This window comes from Fusarium odoratissimum (genome assembly GCF_000260195.1).
Source record: "Fusarium odoratissimum NRRL 54006 unplaced genomic scaffold supercont1.17, whole genome shotgun sequence".
NCBI lineage: Eukaryota > Fungi > Ascomycota > Sordariomycetes > Hypocreales > Nectriaceae > Fusarium > Fusarium odoratissimum.
Genome location: NW_022158703.1, coordinates 576408 through 600512, shown reverse-complemented (window position 1 = coordinate 600512; position 24105 = coordinate 576408). Strand labels below are relative to the sequence as shown.

Sequence of the window (24105 nt, the reverse complement as noted above, 5' to 3'; positions counted from 1 at the left end):
ACTACCATTGTATCTCGATTCGCTCGCAACCTTACAACACCGCCATCTTCTTTGGTATAAGCAACTCTCGCGTTTTCCTGACCCGAGCACCATCCTCCTTACTCTTAAAATACCGGCCCGTCTTGTAGCTCCAGAGCAGGCTACCGAGAGCATGGTTCTTCTCGACCTCGAGATAGCCGAGGAGCGCGCGGTCGGCCTCCTCGCCGAAGCATGGGAGCTCCGATAGTGCTCTGTAATAGCGTCTGTAACAGTCGTTGATCATAACTCCGACCTCGTTGATGGCCTGTTGGGTTGAGAGCCCCTTGGCCTTGAGCAGGCGGACCATATTGTGGTCAACCCCGAGGCGAAGGTCCTTCTCGTAGGAGAGAATGTCGTTGACTAACAGGATCTGGTCGCTGATGATGACCATGATCTCGAACACTAAAGGATGATCCGCTACCTCCTCGGGCAAGTCAATCCCATAGGCCCACTCATTGTTGACCAGCGCAGGATAGGCGCCGAGAGAGCCCCGGCGCATGGCCAGGTATTCGTCCGGACCACGTGTGAAGGACCGGCCCTCCACATTTGTCCGAACCTGCGCGACCAGCCCCTCCCAGTAGAGCTCGTGTGCCCACTTCCAGCGCCTGTAGAAGCGCTCTGACGATGGCTTTCCCGCGTAGAAACCCTCTGGGCTTTGCTTCACGCGATCGCACAACGTCTGGAACACATAGCGAATAGGGTGTTCTGAGTCGGCGGTATACCGCGGGGCAGTACCCTCCATGATCTCACGTGTCCTAGCAATCTCATTCACGGCGCCATCCAGGTCATTGGACAGGTGGCCTTCGTCGAACTGGTCGTCGAATAGGAAGGCCCACGAGTTCCAATCGGCTGACGTACGTAAGGCGAATGCGCTGCAGTCGGGAGCCCAGATGCTTGCAAGATAGGTGAAGTCAACCCGTTTGTTTCTGCTGGCCCACTTGGCATCGGCGTTGATCACGCTTTACCCAGTCAGTCAGGGTTGACTCTTCAAGGAGGTCTGCTGGATGCGTGGGGTGCAACTTACGAGGCAATCCACTCGTCAGCGTCGGCTTTGACGCGGGCATAGTTGGGGTTCTCGCGGGCTGGGACCGACATGAGTGAGCTGAAGAGGTCGGGAAGGATGAGAACCTCCATCTCGGCATGATCTTGAAATTGGTCATGTTCGGGGACGTTGTGGACCCCGTTCCCGTTGGCCATCCTGGATTTGATCTCATGTTTGGCGTTGATATGAAGCTCGTCCCCGTTCGTCATCTCGGACTCAGAACCACTATCGAATTTGACCATGATGCCACTCTGTTGTCAGGTTTGGATGTTCTATGCTAAATGAGTAATCTTAAGTCAAGTACATGAACGCGTCTGAAACTTGTTAATATATGGAAGCATCATATAATGCAGCAGCAGATCTCTGGTACATTTAAGGCGTGGCGTCTGCCGAGGGATCTACTCATGCAGGCTGCAACTCTCATGTCTGCATTGGGAAAGACGCCGCCTCTACGGAAAAGGAATGATAACGTTGTGAAAGCGTTCATGTGCCGGCACTAGCAACGAATTTCTCCGTTTGAGGCTTGATCCGGTTGCTTATTATCAGTGCCGGACAAACCCCCGAAAGGTCGTAAGCAATAACACTCCGGTCAGCTGACGTGAGCCTAAATATGTTCCGTTCTGCATGGTCCATATCAGTCCCTTGCAACGGCACATGCTCGTATAGGAAGTCTAGAGGGGAAAATAAAAATGACCCTAAATCGGTGGATCGCCCGTGAATTTTTGTGTAAGCTAAACTCATCAAGGGTCGTGTATTTATCTCCCAGAGGCGCAGTGCAGAGAGATACGAGCAGGAATGCACTTAGGGAGTAGTGCTTACATCTGAACCCCTGTATCTTCAGCAGTGGAGCTTGGTTCCCTGTCGGCCCCGGCTCAACTAGATACTGGATTGGCCACAGGGTAAAAGGCCTCCACAGGCAGCGGGAAGTCTACTGAAATCGAGAGATTCCCGTCGCTAGACGTAGTAAACGCGCTGATATCAGATTGGTGAGATTAGGCTCTCAGCACCCCTAGTCGGCGACCCACTGCCGAATTCAGGGGTTTAGGTGTACTGAAACGGAAGATGAATGGGGCGGGACTTGGCACCCGACGGGTGGGCCCGCAGCCCTTGGGGGCTAGGGACTTTTCAGGGATCGATTTTCGGGGTCCAGAAGGCTGGTTCATGGAATTTGGAAGGTGAGCATGATCTACAAGTACGAAATCGCGCAGGACAACTTGGCGAACCGTGCTCCGACTTTCTTTGATAATCCTTTGCAATCTGCAACCCAGTAGGTCACTGTGTAATTGTAAGCTCGGCTAAAAGCACATGGGAGAGGCGTGGGGAACGTAGCCATGCATGGGTAGGATGATAAAGTTCACCACCATCCACTGGTATACAGTCACAGTCATTGCCTGATCCAGCATATTACATATACTGCTGATCCTGTTTGTTCGATAATTTATCCAGAAAATCTACCTAGACTGTAGATCATCATGTTTAGTACCCTACGGCAAACGTTTGGTGATGGAGACCGACTCCTCAGCGTGGAGATTGCCCCGCCATTTGACAAGGACAGGATGTCCATGCGCACTGCTTGTGAGAGATGCCGCGCACAAAAGGTAGGTCACATCGCGGCCATTCACATTCATCATCATTATCCAGTCGGGGAGTCTTGATAGATAAACCGTAGAGACCTCTTTTTCCATCTTCACTTGACGACAACGAGACTGATTTGACGTTTGCGTTGCCTTTAGTCCAAGTGCGTGAGCGGTGAGAACGGCTGTATGCTATGCGTTGCCAAGAACCGAAAATGCGAGTACTTGGTCATCTCGAGGCCTCAACGGCGGACATCCAGCGCCGCTAGTGGTGGTTCAAAGTCACGGAACGATGATGAGGATGACGACGATGACGGCAACAACAACAATACAGTCGTCAACCAACATAAGCAGTCGAACCAGGCGAGGAGACACAAACGCTGGTCCCGAGCGCAGTCTATGAGACAATCATCGCCATTATCAACACATTTATCATCCCCCAAGGACCAATCAAGGGTCGTAACAGCCTCGCAACCCTCGCTTCAGGACAACAACACCAACGACATCGCAACAGGGCCAGACGAGGGCCTAGAAGATGCACAGCAACTGTTTCTCAGCACCCTCTTCCCGGACTCCCTTGGACAGATTCCGGCTGTCTTTCCGCAGTTCGATCCGGACTTCTTTGGCAAGGTGGCCGGTCCCACGCCTACGGCTGCCGCGAAAAGTCGGGCAGGCCGCAGCGGTGTTGGTGTTACCGCCGAAGCGTTGACCGCTCGAGGAGACAGTAGCAAGCAGAGTAATCACACATCTGTATACTCATCGTCGTCGGCAGATAGCCTCTTTGAATACGGGATTGACCCGATGGATTTTCTGATGGATGAGTCGCACATCCCTACAACGGTGGCTCCCAGCAGTGCACACGGCAGCAATAGAGTCACAAATGAGGCTCGGCCTAGTACGACTCATTCCTCAACACCACCGGACTCAGCTGCCACCTCCAACTCTTCATCTTCATCTTGCTGCTGCATGATGACAGCTGTCAACATCTACGAGGCCATGCAGGCTCAGCTCGTCTGGGGCGATCCCATCGCCGGCCCATCGGCGGCATCAAGTCCCAACTCTACGTCAGCAGGCTCTTCATACTCGTCTGGGCCATCGTGGTCAGGGTCAGAGTCAGGGACAGGCGCGACAACATACCATTCAAAAACGCCTCTTATGACCCAGCAAACGATCCTGAAGCGTCAGAAGACGATACTCCTTCGTTGCGACTCCCTTGTCCAGTGCGGCACCTGCTGGTCCCGTCCGGACTTTGTCATGCTGATAATCACCATGTGCGATCGCATATTAACTAGTCTGGAGGCGGTCGAGCGTTTTGTTTGCGGCAGAAGCGATGATGACGTAAACAGGATCAGTTCCAACTTCACCGCTGCTGCCCTAGACATGCACGCCATGGAAACACCGTCACGCGCGGGGCTAGAGGTGTCATCCCTGTCCCGATCGTCCCAGATGCTGCAGCCTGGGGTGGGTGCATGGCAGATCGACGACGACGATGAGATGGAACTGGTTATTAGCCTGATCAAGTCCCGCGTGACAAGGCTCGGCAATCTGATCACCATGGCTGAGGGAACAATAAGCGCAAACGCGTGGCCTTGGCATGAGAGGCTGGTCCAGGCTCTGCGGAAGAGGTCTAACAAACTTCTTATCTCCTTGTCATTTCGTCACTTTCCTTGAGGCCTTGTCTCACTATAAATTTAGTTGTGTGGAGTTTATTTAGACTGGCTAAAAGGACTACTCTTGGAATAGACAAGCATGGAGTAAATATTTCGGTAGACAATTCAGACAGCCAAGTCAAATGCAGAAAACCCTCTCCAGGGGAGGGGAGAATATCGGTACATAGTAGTTATACAAGGACAACGATGTACAACATCAAGACCCCATAACGCTTGATACAGCCACGAGAAAATTCAAGGTGGCATGTTCTGGGTCGGGCCCCTGTAATTGCCAACACTCCTTCTTGCCCGTATGTACTGCATGACTTTCAGAGTCTGTCTTGGGCAGGATGCTGCGAGTGAGAGTACAGCCTCTCGGCTTCCGGGTGTCAGACGCGCATCCAGTGCTGACAGGCAGTGCGTTCAGACTGGCAGCTGGCCGATGGACACTTGCCGCTTCGGGCTCCCTTCCGCCCCGTTGCTTTGGCCCCGCCTCACCTCGTCCAAATTGCTGCTCCGGGCAGACCTCCGCCCTGCCTGGTGATGACACAGCTGACGGCCACGAGCAGCATAAGGATAATCGGGACCGATAATATTTGGGCACGACATTACTTCAGGCATATCCGTATTCATTGGCACTATATCAGTACTTCAGGAGAGAAAAGCCCACCTGGTCTTGGTCGTACCAAAGGTGAAAGTAACAGTCCTGAACATTCTTGTCAGGACAATCTAAAGCTCCTTTGCGGAGACCTCTGAGGAATCAAGTCTGATCGACTACTGCTGACGACCCAATTCGATTCACCTTCACTGTCACTGACACAAGCGTCAGTCTTCACTTCACCATGGCCTCTCCTCTCCTGCTCATCGGCGCTATTGGCCTTCCTATCATCATCCTGCTCCAATGGCTCGTGACATATGCGCGCACCGTCCTCAAGGTCCGCCGCAATGGCCATCCCGCGATACACAGCGGCATTATGATCTTCGAGTCCGTCATTCGCTCATGGTATCCTCGCGTCCCCGTCCTGGTACCCATGGAGAAGTTTACCCTCAAGGATCCTTTCAAGAAGTTCGCCAATGCGCGCTCCGACATGATCGTCATTACCGAGGCCGTGAGTGACCCCTCCCGATTTTCTAGAAGGAACAGGTACTGACGTGGGAATCTCGTTACCAGTCGTCTCCCAATGGGGTCGCCTACCTCTTTGGATCGCCAAAGATCTTTCGCGAAATTGGCCGCAACGGCGACATCTTTCTCAAGCCGCTTGAGAAGATCCGCTATCGCATGCTGAATACCTTTGGACTGCAGCTCGCCTCGACACAGAACGGCGCCCAGCATGAAAGACACAAGCGCGTCGTTAAAGCAGTGTTTAACAACGAGCTTATGGAGAACGGGTGGCATAACATGCGCAATATGTGGCGGGCCTTGCTCCGAGAAGAGGGCGTCTATCCAGCGGCCGCCAACTCTGAGACAGCTCCCATTGTACGAGACATGAAATCAACCATGCTGAAAGTGACACTAGGAGCCATCGGCGCCTCATGGTTCGACATTGACATACCCTGGGATCCGGCTGAGGAGTCGCAACGCAACACGAAAAACGACCTGATGCCATTCGCCGAGACGCTGAAAGTGGTGTGGGATTCGCCATTTGTACAGACCATGCTACCTCTGTGGTTCCTGGAATGGAGTCCTTCATTGTATTTACGCCGCGCTGGCTGGGCGCAGCGATCCCTCGTCACCCACATTAAGAATGCGCAGGCTGAGACAAGGCAAAGAATCGAGGACATGAAAGATAACGCCGAGGTTCAAGGCCGGCCGAGAAAGTACAGGAACCTCATCGATGCGCTGGTCGATTCCCAGAATGACGTTGAGAAGGCTGAGAAGGCCGAGAAGGGATACGTGGCCCCTAATGTCGGGCTATCAGACAAGGAAGTCCAAGGCAACATTTTCTCTTTCATGGTGTAAGTTTATAAGGCACTCGACGTTGCATTATATCATGTATGCTCTGACTAACACATGGCTCACCCAGAACCGGTCACGAAACATCCTCTCATACCCTGACTTGGGTCTTGTCACTGCTCGCCAAGAACACCGATTGGCAAGAAAAGCTGTATGCCGAAGTCAGCAAGGTGAATACTCTTCCCCTGGACGAGGACGACAGCGTGGGCGACGCGAAGCCACTGAAGTATTTCGGCTACGAGGAAATGGCAAACTTCCCTCTGGTCCTTGCAGCTACTATTGAATCACTCCGCATGCGCGATCTGGCCATGCAGATGACGCGCGTGGCCTCCCGCGACACCACGCTTAGCTACACAACGTGGGATGGTGACGCCGCCAACCCATCTGAGGCCAAGGTACACCAACACACCGTTGCCATTCCCAAGGGCACGCGCGTGCACCTCGATACGGCGGCGTTTGGGGTCAACCCGTTCAAGTGGGAAGACCCGCAAACATACAACCCAACACGCCATCTTCGCGAGACTGAAGATGTGAACGGCAACAAGAAGGTGACCGTACGTTTATATTCCCCCTCTCCCCTCTCCTCCCTCCTTTCAGACGGAAAAGAAACGTTTGAATCAGGTACTAACATTTCCAACCACGCAGGTCTCATACGAAGACTTCATTGGCTACTCGTCTGGCTCGCGTCAGTGCATTGGCAAACGCTTTGCAGAGGTAACAATGGTGTGCTTCCTGGCACATATGATCATGAACTTCCGCTGGGAGGTCGTGCCCGAGCCGGGCGAGACCCAGGAGCAGGCGAAAGTGAGGGCTTCTACTGGCTCGGAACAGTTCATGTTGACACCCCCAGCGTACGACCTGCGCTTCATCAGGCGCTAAGGCGCCGGCTTGGACTTGCACCTGGTTTGGTTATCCTTATAAAATTGAATGTCACCAAGAGTCACCCTTGTTTTTTCTCATGCAAGGCACTTGTAAAAAAGTGGTCAGTGGTGTTGAGGGTTTGTCTAAATACATGCTCGGTGGAGGAGGCTCAGGCCGGAGTATCAAATCTACTATAGAAGAATATTATATACATTTTTCCAGTCCACAAAGTAAAAAGAGGACCCGCCCAGGGGACTGCTGTAACTGCTTATTATGTCTTTAAGCAACTTTAATTGAAGCATGAGGTGCAGGGTCTAAGGATGGCTGCTGGCTACCCTGTACTTGCGGCATGCCGGATCAGGAAATCGACCTCTTCACAATGCAATTTCCAGAATCACCAATTCGGGTCAGTTGAAAGGAGAGATATGATGGACGTTTTAATCTAGATGCAATTAATCATAAATCACAGTACTATTTTCGTTACTCCCGGCTGTGGATTAAGTATCCTGGACCCCGGGCCAGAGAATCTCAAAAGTGAAGAGTACAAGAAGAGAATTAACTCACGCCAAAATTATTATGCAACACTTGATCGCCCTGGATTTCGCTACCCCGGCCTGCTCAGCTACCTTGGGGGTAGGCCAGCCAGAAGATGTTGGCTTAGCAAATTGCAAGCCGTCGGCAGAAAAAGGTATTGTTCCACGAGCATGAGTAGGTGTTGGCAAGTCACTGGCGCTCCGGAGTGTGCTTTCAACCTCTCGGGTTATCGACCGATCTGGATAGGTAGATACCCCCTGTACGGTGTGGGGGCATCTGTCCCTAATAAGTCAACTAAGGGTCTTTCTAACATCCCCTGCTCTTTTAACACCCCGCTGAAAAAAAGAAACCAGCGATTAGTTACCTAACTTAAGAACCTTTTCTAATCAATCGGACCCCAGGTTAAACTTAGGTGTCAGTAAGCAGGGGATGTTAGAAAAGCCCTGAGTTGACTAAGCCTGGGTCCTGGCTACAAGCCCGTCAGCTGGAACTGGGGCTCAAAAAGGAAACTCTCCTAGTTTCCCGGGGAATTGGCCCCGTCAGCGCGGCCAGCCAACCTGGGCAATCGTCCTGGTCCCTCAGTCTGCAAGTCAGAAGTAGGTGACCTACTCTTTCGGGACTCAGCTCATGCAGGGAGTCAGCTCAGCCAGCCTGGGATTTTGAGACAAACGCGGCGTTACTAAGAAAACAAAACGTACCTATCTATCCACATGCCACCCGTGCTGCATATGCACGCGCCGTATTGTACTCATACCTGTAGACGCTGAACCTGAGTCTTATATTCAGTTCTAGCTTCATAACTCTCTTTAGTGCGACGATTATCTTTTTTGTCTATCTCAAGACGCTCTTTCATTGTCGCGATTTATCTTGCCACTATTCTTCGCCTCGCAGCCAAGGCTCATCTTAATTGAACTTTCCTCCTCCCCGGCCTGTTTGTGTTCATACTCATACTCGCACTAGCAGCCATGGCTGTCGGTAAAGGAACGCCGGCAAACTGTGGGAACAGATTAATCCCCCAGATTTTGGACGACCTCGCCTCTGCTGAGCCTGATCGCATCATTTACTCTTGGGCCAGGTCCTCGGACCTGTCGCAGGGCTTCCGCCATGTATCTGCTCGTGCCTTTACGAAAGCGGTCGACAAGACGGCCTGGCTAATTCAGCGGGAGCTAGGAGTGAAGTCGGAGATCCGCGCCGTGGGTTACATCGGACCTCGTAAGTTTGTTCCTAAAAGCGAAGCGTCCTGAGATCTTTAGGGGCTTGTACCGCCATCTCGACGGCTCCGAGCCCCTGTATTCGAGCCATTTGACTGACGACACAATACCGATGCATCTAGATGATCTCCGACAGGTCCTGTTGACATTCGCCTGTATCAAAGCCAATTGCGCTGTTCGTTTCTCCCCACATTGAATGTTCCTCCCAAGGCTTCACTCTGTTTGTCTAACCCATACTTATTCCTACAGGGCTTGTTCCTCTCTCCAAAGAACAGCACCGAGGGTGCTCTAGCCGTCCTCGAGGCGGCAAATTGTAACATCTGGGTCAACCCCGCTGGTGAGAGGCCAACACAGCTCGTGAATGACTTTTTACAGCAACGCCCCATGCATGTCATGGAGCTGCCCAAGCTGGATGAGCTTCTTCCTGAGGATGAGAGCGAGCTGGAAAACGTGGAGCCGTTTCCTTACACCAAGCGCTGGGAAGATGCGATAAACGACACGTTCTGCATCCTCCATACGTCGGGCTCAACCGGCCTGTCGAAGCCCATCTCGTGGACACACGGGCTGATTGGTACTGTGGACGCTGTCCGGATGCTGCCCCCTCATGAGGGTATGGAGCCCTGGGCGAAAGGGTGGGATGACGGCGACACGCTATACTCGACATTCCCATTGAGCCATGTAAGAAGCTGTCCCAGTCAATCACGTCTGAATTAGTGCTGACCACGTATTCAAGGGAGCGGGGATTTTGATGGACGTGGTTATATCGCCGCTGTTTGGACTACACTGCGTCCTCGGGCCTCGGGACGTGATACCCAATCTGGAACTCATATCGTCCCTGGCGGACCACATCAAGATCGACATCTGGAGCATGATTCCTTCGCTCACTGACGAGCTTGGCGAAGCCCCCGACATCTTGCCAAAACTAAGCAGGTCAAAATTCATCTGCGCTTCGGGAGGTAAGGCATTTGTCCCCACGTACAGATCACTACTTCAGTTGTAAGGCACAAGTACTTTGTGTCTGAGATACGACGACAAATCACCTTGTGTCAAGGCTTTCCGTTTCCGTCAGTAAGCTAACAGATGTGATTACTTTCCAGGACCCGTGAGCAATGTTTTAGGCTCTAAAGTGAACGAGTTTGTTCGTGTTCTGAACCTGACCGGCACGTCGGAAGGTTTGTTTATCGGCAACCTGTGGGTAGACAGACAGGATTGGCACTGGTTTGCCTTTCACCCTTGGTCCGGTTTCGAGTTTAAGATGGTTGAGCCCGGTCTTTACGAACAGTGGATCCATCGCAACGAGCACGCGGAGTTCTTTCAAGGTCTCTTTCATACCTTTCAAGATGTGAACAGTTTCAACTTCAAGGATCTGTATGTTCAGCACCCGACTAAGCCGGGTCTATGGGCGTCTCACGGCCGCAGTGATGACGTTGTGGTGCTTTCGAATGGATACAAGATCTCGCCCCTCGATACAGAGGCCCTCGTCACATCCCACCCGGCTGTTGATGGCTGTCTGATGGTAAGTCCAGAAACCCTTCAGACGTTTGACAACCCGCAGCAACTAGCCGATCGATAATGCTGATTGATATGCTAACTTGTCTCACAGATCGGATCGGGCAAGCCACAAGCTGGTCTCCTTATCGAGCTGAAAGACCCAACCATCAAAAGGGACGGTGATGATGCTGAAGCGCTCTTTAGCAGCATCTGGGCCGTGGTCGAGAGGGCTAACTCCCTCTCTCTGCACAAGGACCAGCTGCACCGGGACTTTATCGCCTTTTCTGAAGCAGGGAAGCCATTCATCCGTACCGACAAGCGCACTATCAAACGTCGGGCTACCATGGCGCTGTACGACGACTACATCAAGCGTTTCTACCAGTCGCGTGGGGAGGATGACAACGACGCCGAGGTTGCGGCGCTTGGGCTGCTGACAATCGACACAACATCCTTGGACTCGACCGCTCGCGCGGTTCGGCATATACTGGCTTCGATCGTGCCTGCGGTCAAAGACGCTCCAGCTGATGCTAATCTGTTCACTCTTGGGTTCGACTCTCTGCTTGTGTTCAAGGCTACCAAGGCGGTAGCGGCGGTTACAGACTTGGGGGGAATATTTCTACCAAGAAACTTCTATGCTGGGCCGACAGTTAAGGCGATTACCGCCACTGTCGTGCGATTGGCTGCCGAGCGTAGAGCCACGACAACAAATGGCACTATTACCTCGTCGTCGACCGAGCAGCAGCAACAAGATCCACAGGAAGCCAAGATCAGAGCACTGATGAACCGACACAAGGCTCTTCTATCCTCCAAGCTGGGCCCAATGGACCTTTTCGGCGGGAACATGTATGAGGGGATTAATGTCTTCATTCCCCTCTGTCCAGGCGTCTCGTTCGAGCAGGCGTACAGAGTGCTCCAGCGAGGTCTGGTTCGCGCCATGGAGATTGTGCCGGCTCTCGCGGGCAAAGTGATACCCTGTTCGGAGCACGAGATTGGATACAAGAAGGGAGATGTTCGCATCAGTCTGCCTTCACTGCCCTCAACGGCCTTGGGTACCTCTCCCTCCGACGAGCCAAGACAATTGCGCTTCCGCGACCTCTCGTCCCTCGTGCCATCCTACGCTGAGCAGCGCGCCTCTGGATTCTTGACCTCGGCTTACCCTGACGAGCTCCTGACTACGTGTCCCTCTTTTCCCGACCTGCCCACGGATGTGCTCAACGTACAGGCCAATTTCGTCGAGGGCGGCTGCGTGCTGGCCTTTAACGTTCATCATCATGCGTTTGATGGCATTGGCATGTTGATCGCGCTGACGGTATGGGCAGAATGCTGCCGGTTCGTCCAAGGCGATCAGTCTGCGACTTCCGAGTGGCTGCACCCAGAGAGTCTCAATCGTGACATGCTATCTATCTTGTATGAGCTGGAGGGGTTCGCGAAGCCGGCGTCTGAGGTCGACCCAAGGGTTTGGGGCTTTTTGCCATATGCCGATCCGGCGCTGAAGCGCAAGCAGCAGGAGAAAGAGGAAGACACAGACATGACAGAGGCAGCCGCGGCCAACGGACATGTCACTGAGCCCAACATTAAGAGGGCCCGTTTGTCTCGCCATCTGCCTAAGCCGCCTCGCCTCCCCATCTGTGAGCATTGGCCGCCCGCGCCGCGGACGGATGGTCGAACGTTGGCGGCGTCGACCTTCGTTATCTCGGCCGAGAAGCTTGAGAGACTCCAGAAGAGTGTCGAGCTTGCCGAAGCCGCGGATCCGGAAAGTCAAAGTCTTAGCAAGGAGTCGGGGTCGCTATCTCTCGGCGATGTGTTGCAAGCCTTCTTCTGGCGCGCCGCCGTCCGGGCCCGTCGACGTGCCGAGGACTCCTCCCCTGATGACATGTCCATCATCGAGATGCCCACTGACGTCCGCCCCTACTTCAGTTCGCACCTCCCGCCAACATACATGGCCAACTGTGTCATCATGAACCGGCAGCACATGTCCATCTCGGAGCTCTGCTCTTCTCAGACATCCCTTTACAAAATTGCCCAAATCTGCCGCAAGGCGCGTACTCGAGTCGATCAAGAGCTTGTCCACGATGCCTTCAGTCTGCTACATACAATTCAAGATAACAGCCCAGGAAACCACACGACGGCGTTCCTAGGCCAGGGCATCCAGGACGGCCCACACTCGCTCTTCAATAACATGATGCTCTTTCAAGCTAGCGATATTGGGCCTTTCGGTGGTGATATATTCGAAGCGCCCGAGGCAGTGAGGGTTCAGATGGATTGGCTGAATAAAGCATTCAGAAGTCTCTTCATTTTGCCGATGAGAAAGGATGGCGGTGTCGAGTTGCTGCTGGGGACCTTACCTGAGGAACTGGATGCGATGAAGAATGATCACGAGTTTATGCAGTTTGCTGAGTTTCTGGGATAGGGAAAGGAAAGGAAAGATGAGAGGGAATGCATAGATAGGATGGTATGGTCCCTTGGAGATAGTGCTTTGTAAATCTCAATGATGTTCTGCTATAGTACTATTTTATCTTATGTTATTTTATTTTATTTTGCTTGCACAAAGCGCATTTTTGGTGTTGATTACACTTTTTCCGTCTACGGCTAGAAAATCCATTACCATGATGACGCTCTGCTGTGCCCTTTAATCAGCCTTGTCCGGTCGCGATCTTATCGAAAGGGAGATCCCCCAAGAGTTTGTGCTACCAACAAACAAGTGCACATTGAGGATGGACCACACCAGTCGCTGTAATAGGTACGGAGAGAGAAAAGCCCCAGGGTACTCGTAGGACTTCGCAACCGAGAGAGTTGATTCCACGTCCGGTGTATGCGACATGTCCATATCCAGTTCGTCTCCAAAGGGAAATTCTCCTAGCGCACACATTACCCGAGCCAGTTGCCTAACTGGGCAATGGTCCTGTGGGGAGTTGCGGATCCTGTCAGCGGGATTGTCATCCTTGCGAGGCCTAGCTCCGAGCCCTCACAGCCCCAAAAGATTGGGACAGTTTCCGGTCGGAGGTGGTTCATTTTAGAGCAGGACTTGGGATGACTAACGGCATGTTCCCAGTCACAAGAGTTAGGACGTATTTAACATCTTTTCACACATCTCGTCGAGTTTCACAACTCACTGTCTTTGTTACATTATCCAAAGGTCTTTCTTTCTTTGCCTTAATCAATCAAAGGTGAGCAGTCACAAATCTCCCCTGAGGGAGGAATTCTCATAATCATGTCGACTTGCTAAACTCTTCATGATCCTGCAGGCAATGGATCTCAGCAAATACATCACCCCGCTACTTGCGGGACAGTATCCTTTGGGAGGAGCTGTGCTTGTCGCCGTCGTCGCATTCGTGCTTCTGATGCTGATCGCGCAGAAAGACGGTATCCCCGTTATCAACAAATATCCTAACGACTGGTTCTTGAGCAAGGCTCATATGGCCTTTATCACTAATGCTGATGGCCTCATCAAACAGGGGTTTGCCAAGGTGCGCGAAAGCTCTTCTTCTATGGCTAATGGAGAAAAGGAGTACTGACAAAAAGAAACCAGTTTAATAAGCCTTTCCGCATGATCACACTCCTGGGAGATAGAATAGTCCTCCCTGCCGACCATTTCGAATGGATGAGACGCCATGGTCCCCATCTTGATCACCAACCGCTGGTGTCCAAGGTACGGACGCTTGCCTTCTAGGCCGCTCCATTGAATATTGACTGAACTGCTTGTATAGGATTTCTTTGCAGGTTATCCTGGATTTGATGGCACGGCAGCCATATCGGACCCGTCTAAACTTTTGGCCAACGTTATCAAGAAGAAGCTCGTTCAAAACCCTCGTGAGCCCGACCATTTCTCTTCGCATTGATGTAATCATGCTGACTCGAGGCTTTCTAGATGTTAGCAAGCTACACAATAATGTGCGAAAAGACTTACTGGCAGCTTGGCCCGAACAAAGTGACGGTACGTGTGGCATATGTTCAGCATCTACCCATCCTGTGATCCGTGAGCATCAACTAATGGCCAAGCTAGATTGGAAAGCAGTCGACTGGGCCAAGGATGGTGTCAGCCTTATCAGCCGGATGTCCGCGTCGGTATTTGTTGGCGAGGAGCTGTCGCGCGACGAGACATGGCAGCAGGTCAGTACTAACTACGGTATGACCGTGTTCCTTGCGGCTCGCGCGTTGCGAGCATGGCCGCGATTGCTGAGACCTATTGTACAATGGTTCCTCCCGGCTTGCAAGAGTTGCAGAGCAGAAGTCCAGCGCGCCCGCGAAGTCTTGCACAAGAACCTCGCTAAGAGGGCGGCCGAAGACAAAGAGCACGACGATTCAATTAGCTGGTTCGGCGAGATTGCGGGCGGTAAGAGCTATGATCCTGTCGCCGCCCAGCTTGGAATGTCTATGGCTGCTGTGGTGACTACCTCGGAGCTATTGAAGCAGACGATCATTGAGATATGCGCCCACGACCTGGTTGCTCCCCTCCGAGAGGAGGTGGAAGCCGTGGTTGCCGAGCATGGATGGTCTCCTGCTGCGCTGACCAATATGCGCTTGCTCGATAGCGTCATCAAGGAGACACAGAGATTGAACTCTGCAGTTATTGGTAGGTCGATAAGACGCCCGCCCCAGCATTATATATCAACGCATTAACATATTATAGTCAATCTCGACCGCCAGGTCCTATCGCCAGTCACCCTACCTAACGGCCAGTACCTACCCAAAGGGACAGCTATCTCAATCTACATGTCGCAGCTCCGGAACCCCGAGGTATATGATAACCCAGACACCTTCGATGCATACCGCTATGTGAAGCTTCGTGCGCAGGGTGGGAAGTGGATCTATGCTAGCTCGGCTACTTCCACGAGTGAGGATCATTTCGTGTTTGGTATTGGTAAACCTATTTGCCCAGGGCGATTTTTTGCTATCGCCGAGGTGAAGACAGCTATTGCTACCATCTTACTAGACTATGATGTGCGGCTAGCTGAGGGATACAAACCGAAGCTGATGCCGTTTGGCTTTGAGCTGTTCGCCGATCCGGGAGTCCAATTGGAGGTCAAGCGGAGATCATAGATTTTAGTAGAAGGCATAGAACACCGAACTTGGATATTGCTACGATTTATTGCCTCGGATCTTAGGATATTATTCTGACTTTGCTCATGTAGCTTCCTCGTGATGCTCAAATTATCACCCGCCGAGTATGCCCTGCACTCTCTTCCAGCCCTGAGCCAGCACTCGATATAGACTGTAGCACAAGTCAAGCGGCTTGTTTGTCTTGGTAAAATCCAGAAGCCAATGATAGTCTTAGTCGTTGATTTAGGCCCGAGATCGAAGAAAGAGGGGGTGTTTGCTGTCGAAGCAGAAGACCTGGGGGCACTAATACTTTCTTGCATACCTACCAGGAGACGCCTCAGCTTCAGCTTCACTGAGTTACTATCGAGTTTGTTGTGTGACCGGGCCGCCTGGATGAGGCTGCTTGGTCGCTGTACTTAGCTGAAGTCGGCCAGGACATGGATACGTCTAAAAGCAAAGATCCTTCCCTGGATAATGCAAGGTAGTGAGAAAGACACCGTTGACTTTGTTCCACTAGTTCTTCACAAGCAATAGATAGTGGTTGGCTAGGCCCCTCAGGGTAAGGAAAATGAATTGGATGCGGAAAAATATAAATCACCAGGATGTGACTCCGGCATCATTCAGTGCAGTACCGCATTCAAACCAGAAGCTATTTATCAACATATATCGAAAACATGCCCAGTCCCTGTCTGACAACTTGTTGGAGAGACGGGCTTTAGAGCGGTCGCAGAGGCGGGATCAAAATCACAGCTGGGCCTGCTCTAGAAGAGGCTCGTGAGAATTAGATATCTCCATTACATTACGTAAAGTAGGATATGAAACACTATATACCTTTACAAGATCTAAACTATCTCAAACACCGTTATTCAATTCTTAAAACAGATGCAAAGTGATCAGGCAGCGCTACAAATGTCTCATGGCAAAGAGCCCCAAAGTGGGCAGAGCCGAAACGGTAATCATTGCTAACCCCTCATATTGCAGCAGTCACAAGGCATCTCGTAAAATATCTCGCTGAGGTTTTCCTTTTTGGAACTCTCTGACAGAGCCTTGTGCAACCCTAAGAACTGCCTTAGCCTCCTCAGCCCCAATGCCAAGCGGATTTATGCAGTGGAAGAATAATAATAATAGAGAGGACTTCTAAAAAAGGATTTTGGTAGCAAGGTCTCAGTGCGCGATGGCATCTATTGTGATAAACCCTCCCCACTAAAGATGGGGATTCGCTGAGTGATCATGTCCTGCCAGCTTGTATCCCCCTGCAGTCAGCAAACCCCAACAGGTTGGCGGTGTTTGCGCCCAAAGCTTCCAGCGCATTGCCTCACCCGATTTGTCGAGTGTTCGCTTCATTCTCAAGTTGGATGCAGCCACTGTTCGTCAGAGGATGGCTCGGCCTTGAAACTGCAGAAACCCAGCCAACTTCATCGGCATCTTCTCCCCTTGCACCAACTGCGAAGCCCGACACAGCATCCAAGAAACAAAGCAAAAGTACAGTAAATGGATACAGTTATTAACCCAATGGGGACTCGAGATCACAGCATTGGCTCTCAGTCTGATAGCCTTCGGACCAATGATCTATCTTCTGTACCAGTCAGCTGGAGAGACGATATCCAAATGGACCAAAACTCATATCTCCCTCAACACAGCTGTCTCCATCTTGGCTGGAACATCAAGAGCTTGCCTGGCATTTGCTATCAGCATGTGCCTGTCCCAGGGCAAATGGAACTGGCTGAGTCGATCTGCACAGCCACTGGTGGACTTTTATCGTTTCGATGCTGCTAGTCGAGGAGCTTGGGGAAGTCTGCGTCTGCTGCAATCTTGCGTGCGTCGACTGAAAGTGGTTTCTTTCCAGTAATTGACTCTACCACTAAGTGAACCGCCAGACACTGGATAGAGATCGGTGCTCTGACTGCTATTGCCCTTCTGGCTTTCGAACCCTTTACCCAAGCTGTCTTAGCTATAAGAGATAAGGAAGGCACTTTAGACCACCGAGAGTACAACAAGGTAGTACAGTCCAGTAATGGTTCTCTTGAAACCCATGGCAATGTTCCTACAATCAGCCGATCAACTCGTTTAGATGCCGCATCGTGGACCGGGGCTTTTGTCGGAGTAGGTGTCGTTCAATTCCCAGAACCTAACAATAAGCCTATGAACTTCTCAGTCTATTGCACCTCAAGTAACATCCAGGAAGATATGGGTATGAAAGCGGCCACGTGGAATGGGTTTTCACCCTTCACAACACGGCAAAACCTGAAGCCAGCATTCGCCTGTGCAACAGGGAACTGTACCTTGGCCAATTTCACTTCCATCGCTGTCTGTTCCAAGTGTCGCGACATATCAGGATATGTCACCAAGTCATCTGGGCCCGTGAAACTCCCCTCAGGTGTTCGAGCTACAGGACCATATGATCAGTCGTGGGTGTTGGGGCACGGGGAAACCCTGCCTGATGTGAGCAACCCCAGGCCATACTTTGATTGGGTAAACGGCCGGAACTTCACTTTCCTCGACCATGAGATTCCAGAGCTGAATGTTAGCATTTAAAACCATAATGGAAGTCGTCAGTGCCGAGACTTGTCCCAACAATGTCCCGATACTTACCTATCTGCTCGGGTTACAACCAATCCAGGGCAGACCTTGACGTTTGGCAATCTCAGCACCATTGCCATGGATATACAGTATTTAGTTTCAAATGAGACTTGGCTCGATGACAAGACTCCTTGGGAAGACACGAAAGTTAGTGCCTGAGAATGTGCACTGTCACTCTGCGTGAACGAGTATCACGATGGACTCTCTCAGGGAGCCTTACAAGAAACTGTGGCGTCTTCGTGGACGGACAGAGAGCCAGAGTCTTACACAAACGATGATAAGAATTTGAAGGCTTTCATTAAGTACACGAACCATAGTCTCGACATGGGCATTTTGTTAGTGGACCTATCCAATCTCCAGATTAAGATTCCAGACCGGGACTACAAGCGACAAGCCTCCGCTTTACGGAAACAATACTTCAACATTACACAAACCACCATTATAGCACTACAAAATGTCTTGAGTGACGGCTTCGGTGGAATCCGCGATCTCAAGTCTCCCTATAGGGACTACGTTGATAGAATTTCCAAAAAGCTGTTATACCCAGCATTAGGAATGAATCAGTCCATTGTTGGTTTCCTGTCTGGGCTTGGGCGATCAAGCGACATACCTGCAACGTTGGACAACGTCGCTCTCAGTTTGACGAATCGGATAAGAGATCGAGAGCTAGAGGTAAGCCCGAAGGTCGGAAATGCAACAAGCATGGTAATCGTTACACGTGTGCGATGGAATTACCTATGGTTTCCTGGTGCAAGTCTCTTAACCGGAATGATGTTTGCGGTTCTGTGTATGTGGGAGACGCAGAAGTTGAAGAAGCCGGCACTGAACGATAGCATACTGGCGACTTTGGCATGTGCGCCGGATGAAGACTTGCGGTTATGCCTGAAACAAGCTGCTGCCACTGAAAGATTACAAGAGGTTGGAAGATAGTTAGAAGTGCGCTGGGAGGAAGATGGTGAATTTGGCCAGTTGAAGGAAAAGAAGGATAATCAGCCGACCGTTTGATGAACGAACTAATAGATGTAAAGACGAAGATGAAGATAAACGATTATGTTATGATACTTAGATACATTCTGTCTACTTCGAGTCTGGGAGCTCCAGGATGACGCGTCGATACCTTCGCATCGGATATGAGCCTTTGTTGTTGGTAACCTGAAGGATAACATGCCATTCCTTGTCGACCGAACTGGGCTGCTCCTCTTCCCAACTAGTCAAGTTTGTCGATATCCTGACCCTTGGCCCCAATACCACGTTACTGAAACCTGCTTCATTCACAGCGAGTGTGCCGTTTGTTCCAGCTGGCGGCGACAGTGCATCAACGGAGAAGAAGTTCGCCGCAAGACTGGTCAGCATTGGCGATGCACACTCCGCATAAGAGTACCACTCGAAGTCAAGCCCAGATGAATCGTCTTGACTATCGGTATCAATAGTATTGCTGGCATCCAAGAAAATGGCGTCCCTTGGACCAACCTTGAATCGCAGGGGCTCACTGCCCATGGATCCGTTGACGTTGATGCTCGGCGGGTGAGCGCCCTCTTCAAAGCTATCGACCAGAGTCCACTGCATACGAGCAGCAAAGTCGTCTTGGTACGCATCGCGCCAGCGCCAGATAGTAGCATAAGGACTGAACCAACTTTGACCCTTGGTGTTGATTAAAGCATCCCCTGATGTGCCATACTCGTTAATGTCAGTGTCTTCCGTGACACGAGTATATCGACCTCCCCAGCCTCCATATTCTGGTCGACCAGGGACGTTCAGACCATTCTGGATGTTCCAAATAAAGCTGGGACTATCTCCCTCCATTGTGTAAATAATCTTAGGGTACTCCGCTCCAAGAGGACCCAGACGAATGTTGGGGGTAAGCCAACCGTCTGTCACTTTTGTTGTGTTGGCTGCGCCGTTGTCGGCAGTAGATATACCAGTCCATGTCCCAAGTCGATATTCGCGGTAACCGTGTACGTTGACGATGAAGAAAACATCTGGCCATTTGACGCGAATGTAAGCACCGGTATCATCCTGGTCCGAGATGGAGTAAACCCTTAGTCGAGATCGAAGGTCGACAGCTTCTTTCCTGCTCTTTGTCTTTTCAATGTGCTGCAGCGCTTGAGCTAAAGTGTTGGCTCCGCCCCAAAGACTAACATGGAGTGGTTCTTTGGACTCTTGAAGACGCTTTACGAGGAGTTTGGCGCCGTCGCTGATGGGCTCCTTGAGGGCCGCTCGTCCATATGACTGATGGGATTAGCTTGCGAGACCATTTAGACTGCCGGGAAACTCACGCGAGGCCCGGATGAAATTTGCTTCAATAGCTCCTCGGGTTTCGGATATTGATTGTCGGGGTGAACATGCTGGTTCAGCTTATCAACAACCTTAGCATAGGCCTTGATGATCTTCTTGATTTCACTGGGATGGGTGTCGTTTCGTAAGGACCAAGAAGTAACGGCGACGAGGCCTCGGGTGTCGAATTCGTTTGAGTACAGCAGATACCGGACCATTGACATTGAGTCATCGGGTTCATTGAGGATATCGGTAAGAATGAATGTTCTCACCCGAGACACCTTCGGAAGGGTGCTCAAGTCAGCCGAGCCATGTTGCTGTGGCACAGCGAGGACAAAGCATGACTGCAGCCAGAGAACTACAGACAGAAGATGGGTGAAGAACAGCGCCATGTTGATGCTATGCAGCGAGTCCTTGGCCTACAGCATGCTCCGGACGTGAGGCTAGGTCTGGCGTTTTTGTACTCCATGATGTAGAAGTTTGTTACTTGGATAGGCATCGGCCAACCGACATTTAGCCAAACTTTGCCTTGTTAATAGCTTCTAGTCATGGTTTGTGCGGTCAAGGAAGGAAATCGGAAGCGTCTTGTCAAGGAATCCCCGCAAACCCCAGGTATTGACCCATGAGGCTAATGCCTTCTTGGGTTGAAGGGCCGTTTTCTGGACTAGCATTCCCCGCACTCCGGAATACCAATATTTCGGATCTGTTTGTCATTCGCTGGCGCTTTAGAGGTCAGAACTCTTCCTTGTTAGTGAACTCGGCGGAGTGCTTATTCCTGCTTCTTTGGGCGACATCGGTGGACAACGATAAATAGCACGGTAACAATATTCGGCAATCGGTCAAATGATCTGCCTTGGAACATCAGAGCGATAGGTCACTTGGATCCAAGTACTGAGTAGATAGATTGTTCATATTGACTATCAGAAACAAAAGCCTGCCATCATGTAACAGAATGAACTTTGGCCTTTGGTGTTCTTCCATTGAATCGCAATTGCGATAGAGGTAAGGGTGTAACTTGAGGCACAACACCAACACTGTTGCGTGCTTCAAAGCTGGTCTTCTCCCCAACCTGTAGGCTTGGGTTGATCCTTTTCGTGAAATGTGATACCACGCCGATGAGGCAAGTCCTTTGGCCGCAATTCTGGGTCAAGCATATCAACAAAAGTCTGGTTAATCGTGCCGATCCTGAAGTTGGAGAAAGTCACAGATGCGTTGCGAGGTAAGTCGTCAAATTCTTTCCCGTCATTCTCCAAACGATAGATCTTGTCATACTCTCGCTACTCAGAGGGTTAGTCTTGTCCACAGTATAGCTTGGAAGAAAACACTGACATCTCGGAATAAACTGAAGACAGGCACCATCATGTATTGGTTGCCGCGACCTCGCTGCCACCATGTACCAGCTCTTCTCCACCGCTTGCCCCACTTGAAATCCGAAGCCATCTTTTTACAGAAAGCTTTATTCATGGTATTAAACAGCGCACCGTTGGGTCTGTAGTCAGATGGTGCGCTGCGGTAAAGCTTCCCATCTTGGATATAGTACGTGGCCCTAGTTTTCAGGATAGCAATTACTCTTGGTGTCTGCTGTGCGAACCACTGGTTCACAACGCTGAACTTCTTTGTCGAGTCGATAGTGTTGGTTGGCCCAGGACCGAAGAACGGTTTCTGGCGGTTCCCATTAGGGTTCCAGCTGCAGCCGAACGCGAAACACCTTGTTGAGCACTTTTCATCCTTGCATGTATGATACCACGGGGGAAGGCATGGACTAAAGCTGAAATCCGTAGACTCTATGTTTCCCTCCCATAGCACAAAAGAGGCGCAGCAAGCACCGAGACGCCCTTTGCCCAACTTTGGGTCGTGCTTTGAAGGAACCCATCCATCGTAATTAGCTCTTCCCTCGACGAACCTTTGGCCTAGGTCGCATGTAGCATCGCAATACCCGGTTCCGTACCTGGCACCGGCTTTGTCGCCCTTTGCCTCCGATTTACCGCCATCTGGCCACATCCAATTAAGTGACACTCTGGCCTTGTAACCTGGGGGGACGTTTCGAATCTCCAGATCGAAAGTATACTCTGAATCGCGTTGGTCGATCAAACGAGGTGCCAGGTAACGCTCGTCCTCCTTCAAAGTAAACACCCGAATCAGATCTTTCGGAGTATGAGGGGCGCTGGCGCCGAGGTCCAGTGTCAGGCTAGTGTCGTCGGTCGATATGCCATGAGCTTGGTAGTCAGCGCCCTCGATACAGCAATCCACGGGGCAGGTCTCTTTGTCCTTCTTTTTGCAGTCTGTTCTGTGTAAATCCTTGATGTTGAAGCTACCGGCGCAGCAATTTGTTTCACGTAGCGTGGAGTCCAGAACGACGGCACCGTAGAATTTCTGGCAAGGCTTTTGATCACAGTGATACCAGGTGAGAGGTGGATGTTTCTCCTCTATATTGCCACATGGCCATTGCGCATACACTGAAGCAAACAACGACGCACCAAGGAGGATAGCGCGGTTCATGGTGAAGGGCAGCGTTTAGGAGCAAGACAAGAAGACGTGAGTAGTCAGTGAAAGGAATGAAATTGAAGAACGAGGGGTCCGTTATCCCGTCAAGACAGGTGTTATTATAAGATCTATGAATTGGTCTTACCGTGAGGGGAAACGTTCGAAATGAGGAGTCGATAGGAAGTCTGAGTTCTCTGTGGTGATATAAGCTCTCAGCCACAAGTCTCAACTGCATGTAACACATCTGGCTCACAACTTAGACATTATACCGAAATGCATGAGCAATCGCTACAGCATAAATTCTGGTATGAGGAAAACCTAGATTAGATAGGAAGTCTGACCAACAATTGATCGGAGCCGTTTCCATGGTCCAATCGATACAACGTTGGCGGCCTTTTATTTTTTTTTCAGCGTCACGAGTATAGCAGCTTTGAGGGGTTGCCTTGACCGGTGCCGCTACGATATTTATATGATTTACATAACCTTAGCTTAGAAACTTACGACGGAATAATTCCGATGCCTTGGTGTTGACCCTTTCTGCGATTTGACAAAACCCCACCTGATCGTTCCACTGCGAATACAGATGAATCATGAAGCGCCATTACATATTAGAGTTACTGAGGGCTGCACTGAGGAGCTTCATCACATGCAAAGTATGAAGTTCACAGAGAACCCTACCGTGAGAGGGAAGATTGCGCGAGGCGAACTTTATTCCAAACAATTAGGGCTCGCCTACAAAATTTCCTGCTATACTAGTAACTCACTGTTTATATTATCCTACTTTTTTTTAACACACTTAAATCTTTCTTCGTTAACCATCGCATCTCTCTTCCTGCACCCACAACTCAGGGTGGATTTCCTTTCGAGGCTACCAGCACCTATCCGAACACAAATCCTCATCGATCTTGGGTCACCAGCCCGCATCAGGTCACTTATCAGAGCATCTCCCACCATGCTCCAACAGTATACTGTTGATCGCCACATCGTCGTGTGGGGGATGATCAGGAAACTTACCAGTCTTGACAAAACTGGAGGTCTTCTCCAGGACGCGATGGCTCTCCTCTAACTCGCTGACCTTGACCCAAGACGTTACCCAAGACAAAAACATAAACGTCAGTTGTCATACAATCCACGCGGTCAATTTTGCTCAATTAATTCCACTCATTGGGACGAACAGGAATATGATTTTCTTCGTTATTACAAAAAGCAAGACTTCCCCAGCCCCCTCAACAATTCCGAGAAACCGACCCAGCTGAGGCTCTATCAGCTCATTTCTCGAATGATTATTCACCTCGAAGACTACAGGAGAGGGTAGAACACTCTAAGACCTTCAGGCTGTCATACCCTTTCAATAATCCTTCCCTCAAATATGGCCGCCCCTGGTCTTCACATG

At 51.0% G+C, this 24105-nt stretch overlaps 9 protein-coding genes across 9 annotated transcripts; 6 read left to right on the top strand and 3 right to left on the bottom strand.

Annotated features, from left to right (window-relative positions):
* Positions 1-31: 31 nt before the first annotated feature.
* Positions 32-1684, bottom strand: FOIG_10183 (uncharacterized protein; the record flags this gene model as incomplete). Its single annotated transcript, XM_031210485.1, has 2 exons — positions 1043-1684; positions 32-977 (listed from the first exon to the last, which is right to left on the bottom strand). Exons 1-2 carry the CDS (start codon positions 1300-1302, stop codon positions 32-34), a joined length of 1206 nt encoding a protein of 401 aa, XP_031059963.1. The 5' UTR covers positions 1303-1684.
* Positions 1685-2532: 848 nt separating this feature from the next.
* FOIG_10182 (uncharacterized protein) lies at positions 2533-4305 on the top strand (the record flags this gene model as incomplete). Its single annotated transcript, XM_031210484.1, has 2 exons — positions 2533-2658; positions 2794-4305. 2 exons carry the CDS (start codon positions 2533-2535, stop codon positions 4303-4305), a joined length of 1638 nt encoding a protein of 545 aa, XP_031059962.1.
* Positions 4306-5039: 734 nt separating this feature from the next.
* FOIG_10181 (uncharacterized protein) lies at positions 5040-7116 on the top strand (the record flags this gene model as incomplete). The annotated part of the gene is made up of 4 exons (XM_031210483.1): positions 5040-5392; positions 5455-6239; positions 6308-6791; positions 6883-7116. The coding sequence occupies exons 1-4, from the start codon at positions 5126-5128 to the stop codon at positions 7114-7116; spliced, it is 1770 nt and encodes a 589-aa protein (XP_031059961.1). The 5' UTR covers positions 5040-5125.
* A 1481-nt stretch (positions 7117-8597) lies between these two features.
* FOIG_10180 (uncharacterized protein) lies at positions 8598-12744 on the top strand (the record flags this gene model as incomplete). Its single annotated transcript, XM_031210482.1, has 6 exons — positions 8598-8844; positions 8966-9018; positions 9093-9521; positions 9577-9799; positions 9941-10359; positions 10447-12744. 6 exons carry the CDS (start codon positions 8598-8600, stop codon positions 12742-12744), a joined length of 3669 nt encoding a protein of 1222 aa, XP_031059960.1.
* Positions 12745-13582: 838 nt separating this feature from the next.
* FOIG_10179 (uncharacterized protein) lies at positions 13583-15374 on the top strand (the record flags this gene model as incomplete). Its single annotated transcript, XM_031210481.1, has 6 exons — positions 13583-13801; positions 13864-13983; positions 14042-14144; positions 14203-14268; positions 14338-14907; positions 14965-15374. The coding sequence occupies 6 exons, from the start codon at positions 13583-13585 to the stop codon at positions 15372-15374; spliced, it is 1488 nt and encodes a 495-aa protein (XP_031059959.1).
* A 1564-nt stretch (positions 15375-16938) lies between these two features.
* Positions 16939-17909, top strand: FOIG_10178 (uncharacterized protein; the record flags this gene model as incomplete). The annotated part of the gene is made up of 2 exons (XM_031210480.1): positions 16939-17167; positions 17263-17909. The coding sequence occupies 2 exons, from the start codon at positions 16939-16941 to the stop codon at positions 17907-17909; spliced, it is 876 nt and encodes a 291-aa protein (XP_031059958.1).
* Positions 17910-18278: 369 nt separating this feature from the next.
* FOIG_10177 (uncharacterized protein) lies at positions 18279-18884 on the top strand (the record flags this gene model as incomplete). Its single annotated transcript, XM_031210479.1, has 1 exon — positions 18279-18884. The coding sequence occupies one exon, from the start codon at positions 18279-18281 to the stop codon at positions 18882-18884; it is 606 nt and encodes a 201-aa protein (XP_031059957.1).
* Positions 18885-18983: 99 nt separating this feature from the next.
* FOIG_10176 (uncharacterized protein) lies at positions 18984-20689 on the bottom strand. The gene is made up of 2 exons (XM_031210478.1): positions 20231-20689; positions 18984-20183 (listed from the first exon to the last, which is right to left on the bottom strand). Exons 1-2 carry the CDS (start codon positions 20618-20620, stop codon positions 19032-19034), a joined length of 1542 nt encoding a protein of 513 aa, XP_031059956.1. The 5' UTR covers positions 20621-20689; the 3' UTR covers positions 18984-19031.
* A 436-nt stretch (positions 20690-21125) lies between these two features.
* On the bottom strand, positions 21126-22727 carry FOIG_10175 (uncharacterized protein; the record flags this gene model as incomplete). Its single annotated transcript, XM_031210477.1, has 2 exons — positions 21126-21505; positions 21558-22727. 2 exons carry the CDS (start codon positions 22725-22727, stop codon positions 21275-21277), a joined length of 1401 nt encoding a protein of 466 aa, XP_031059955.1. The 3' UTR covers positions 21126-21274.
* Between the last annotated feature and the right edge of the window lie 1378 nt (positions 22728-24105).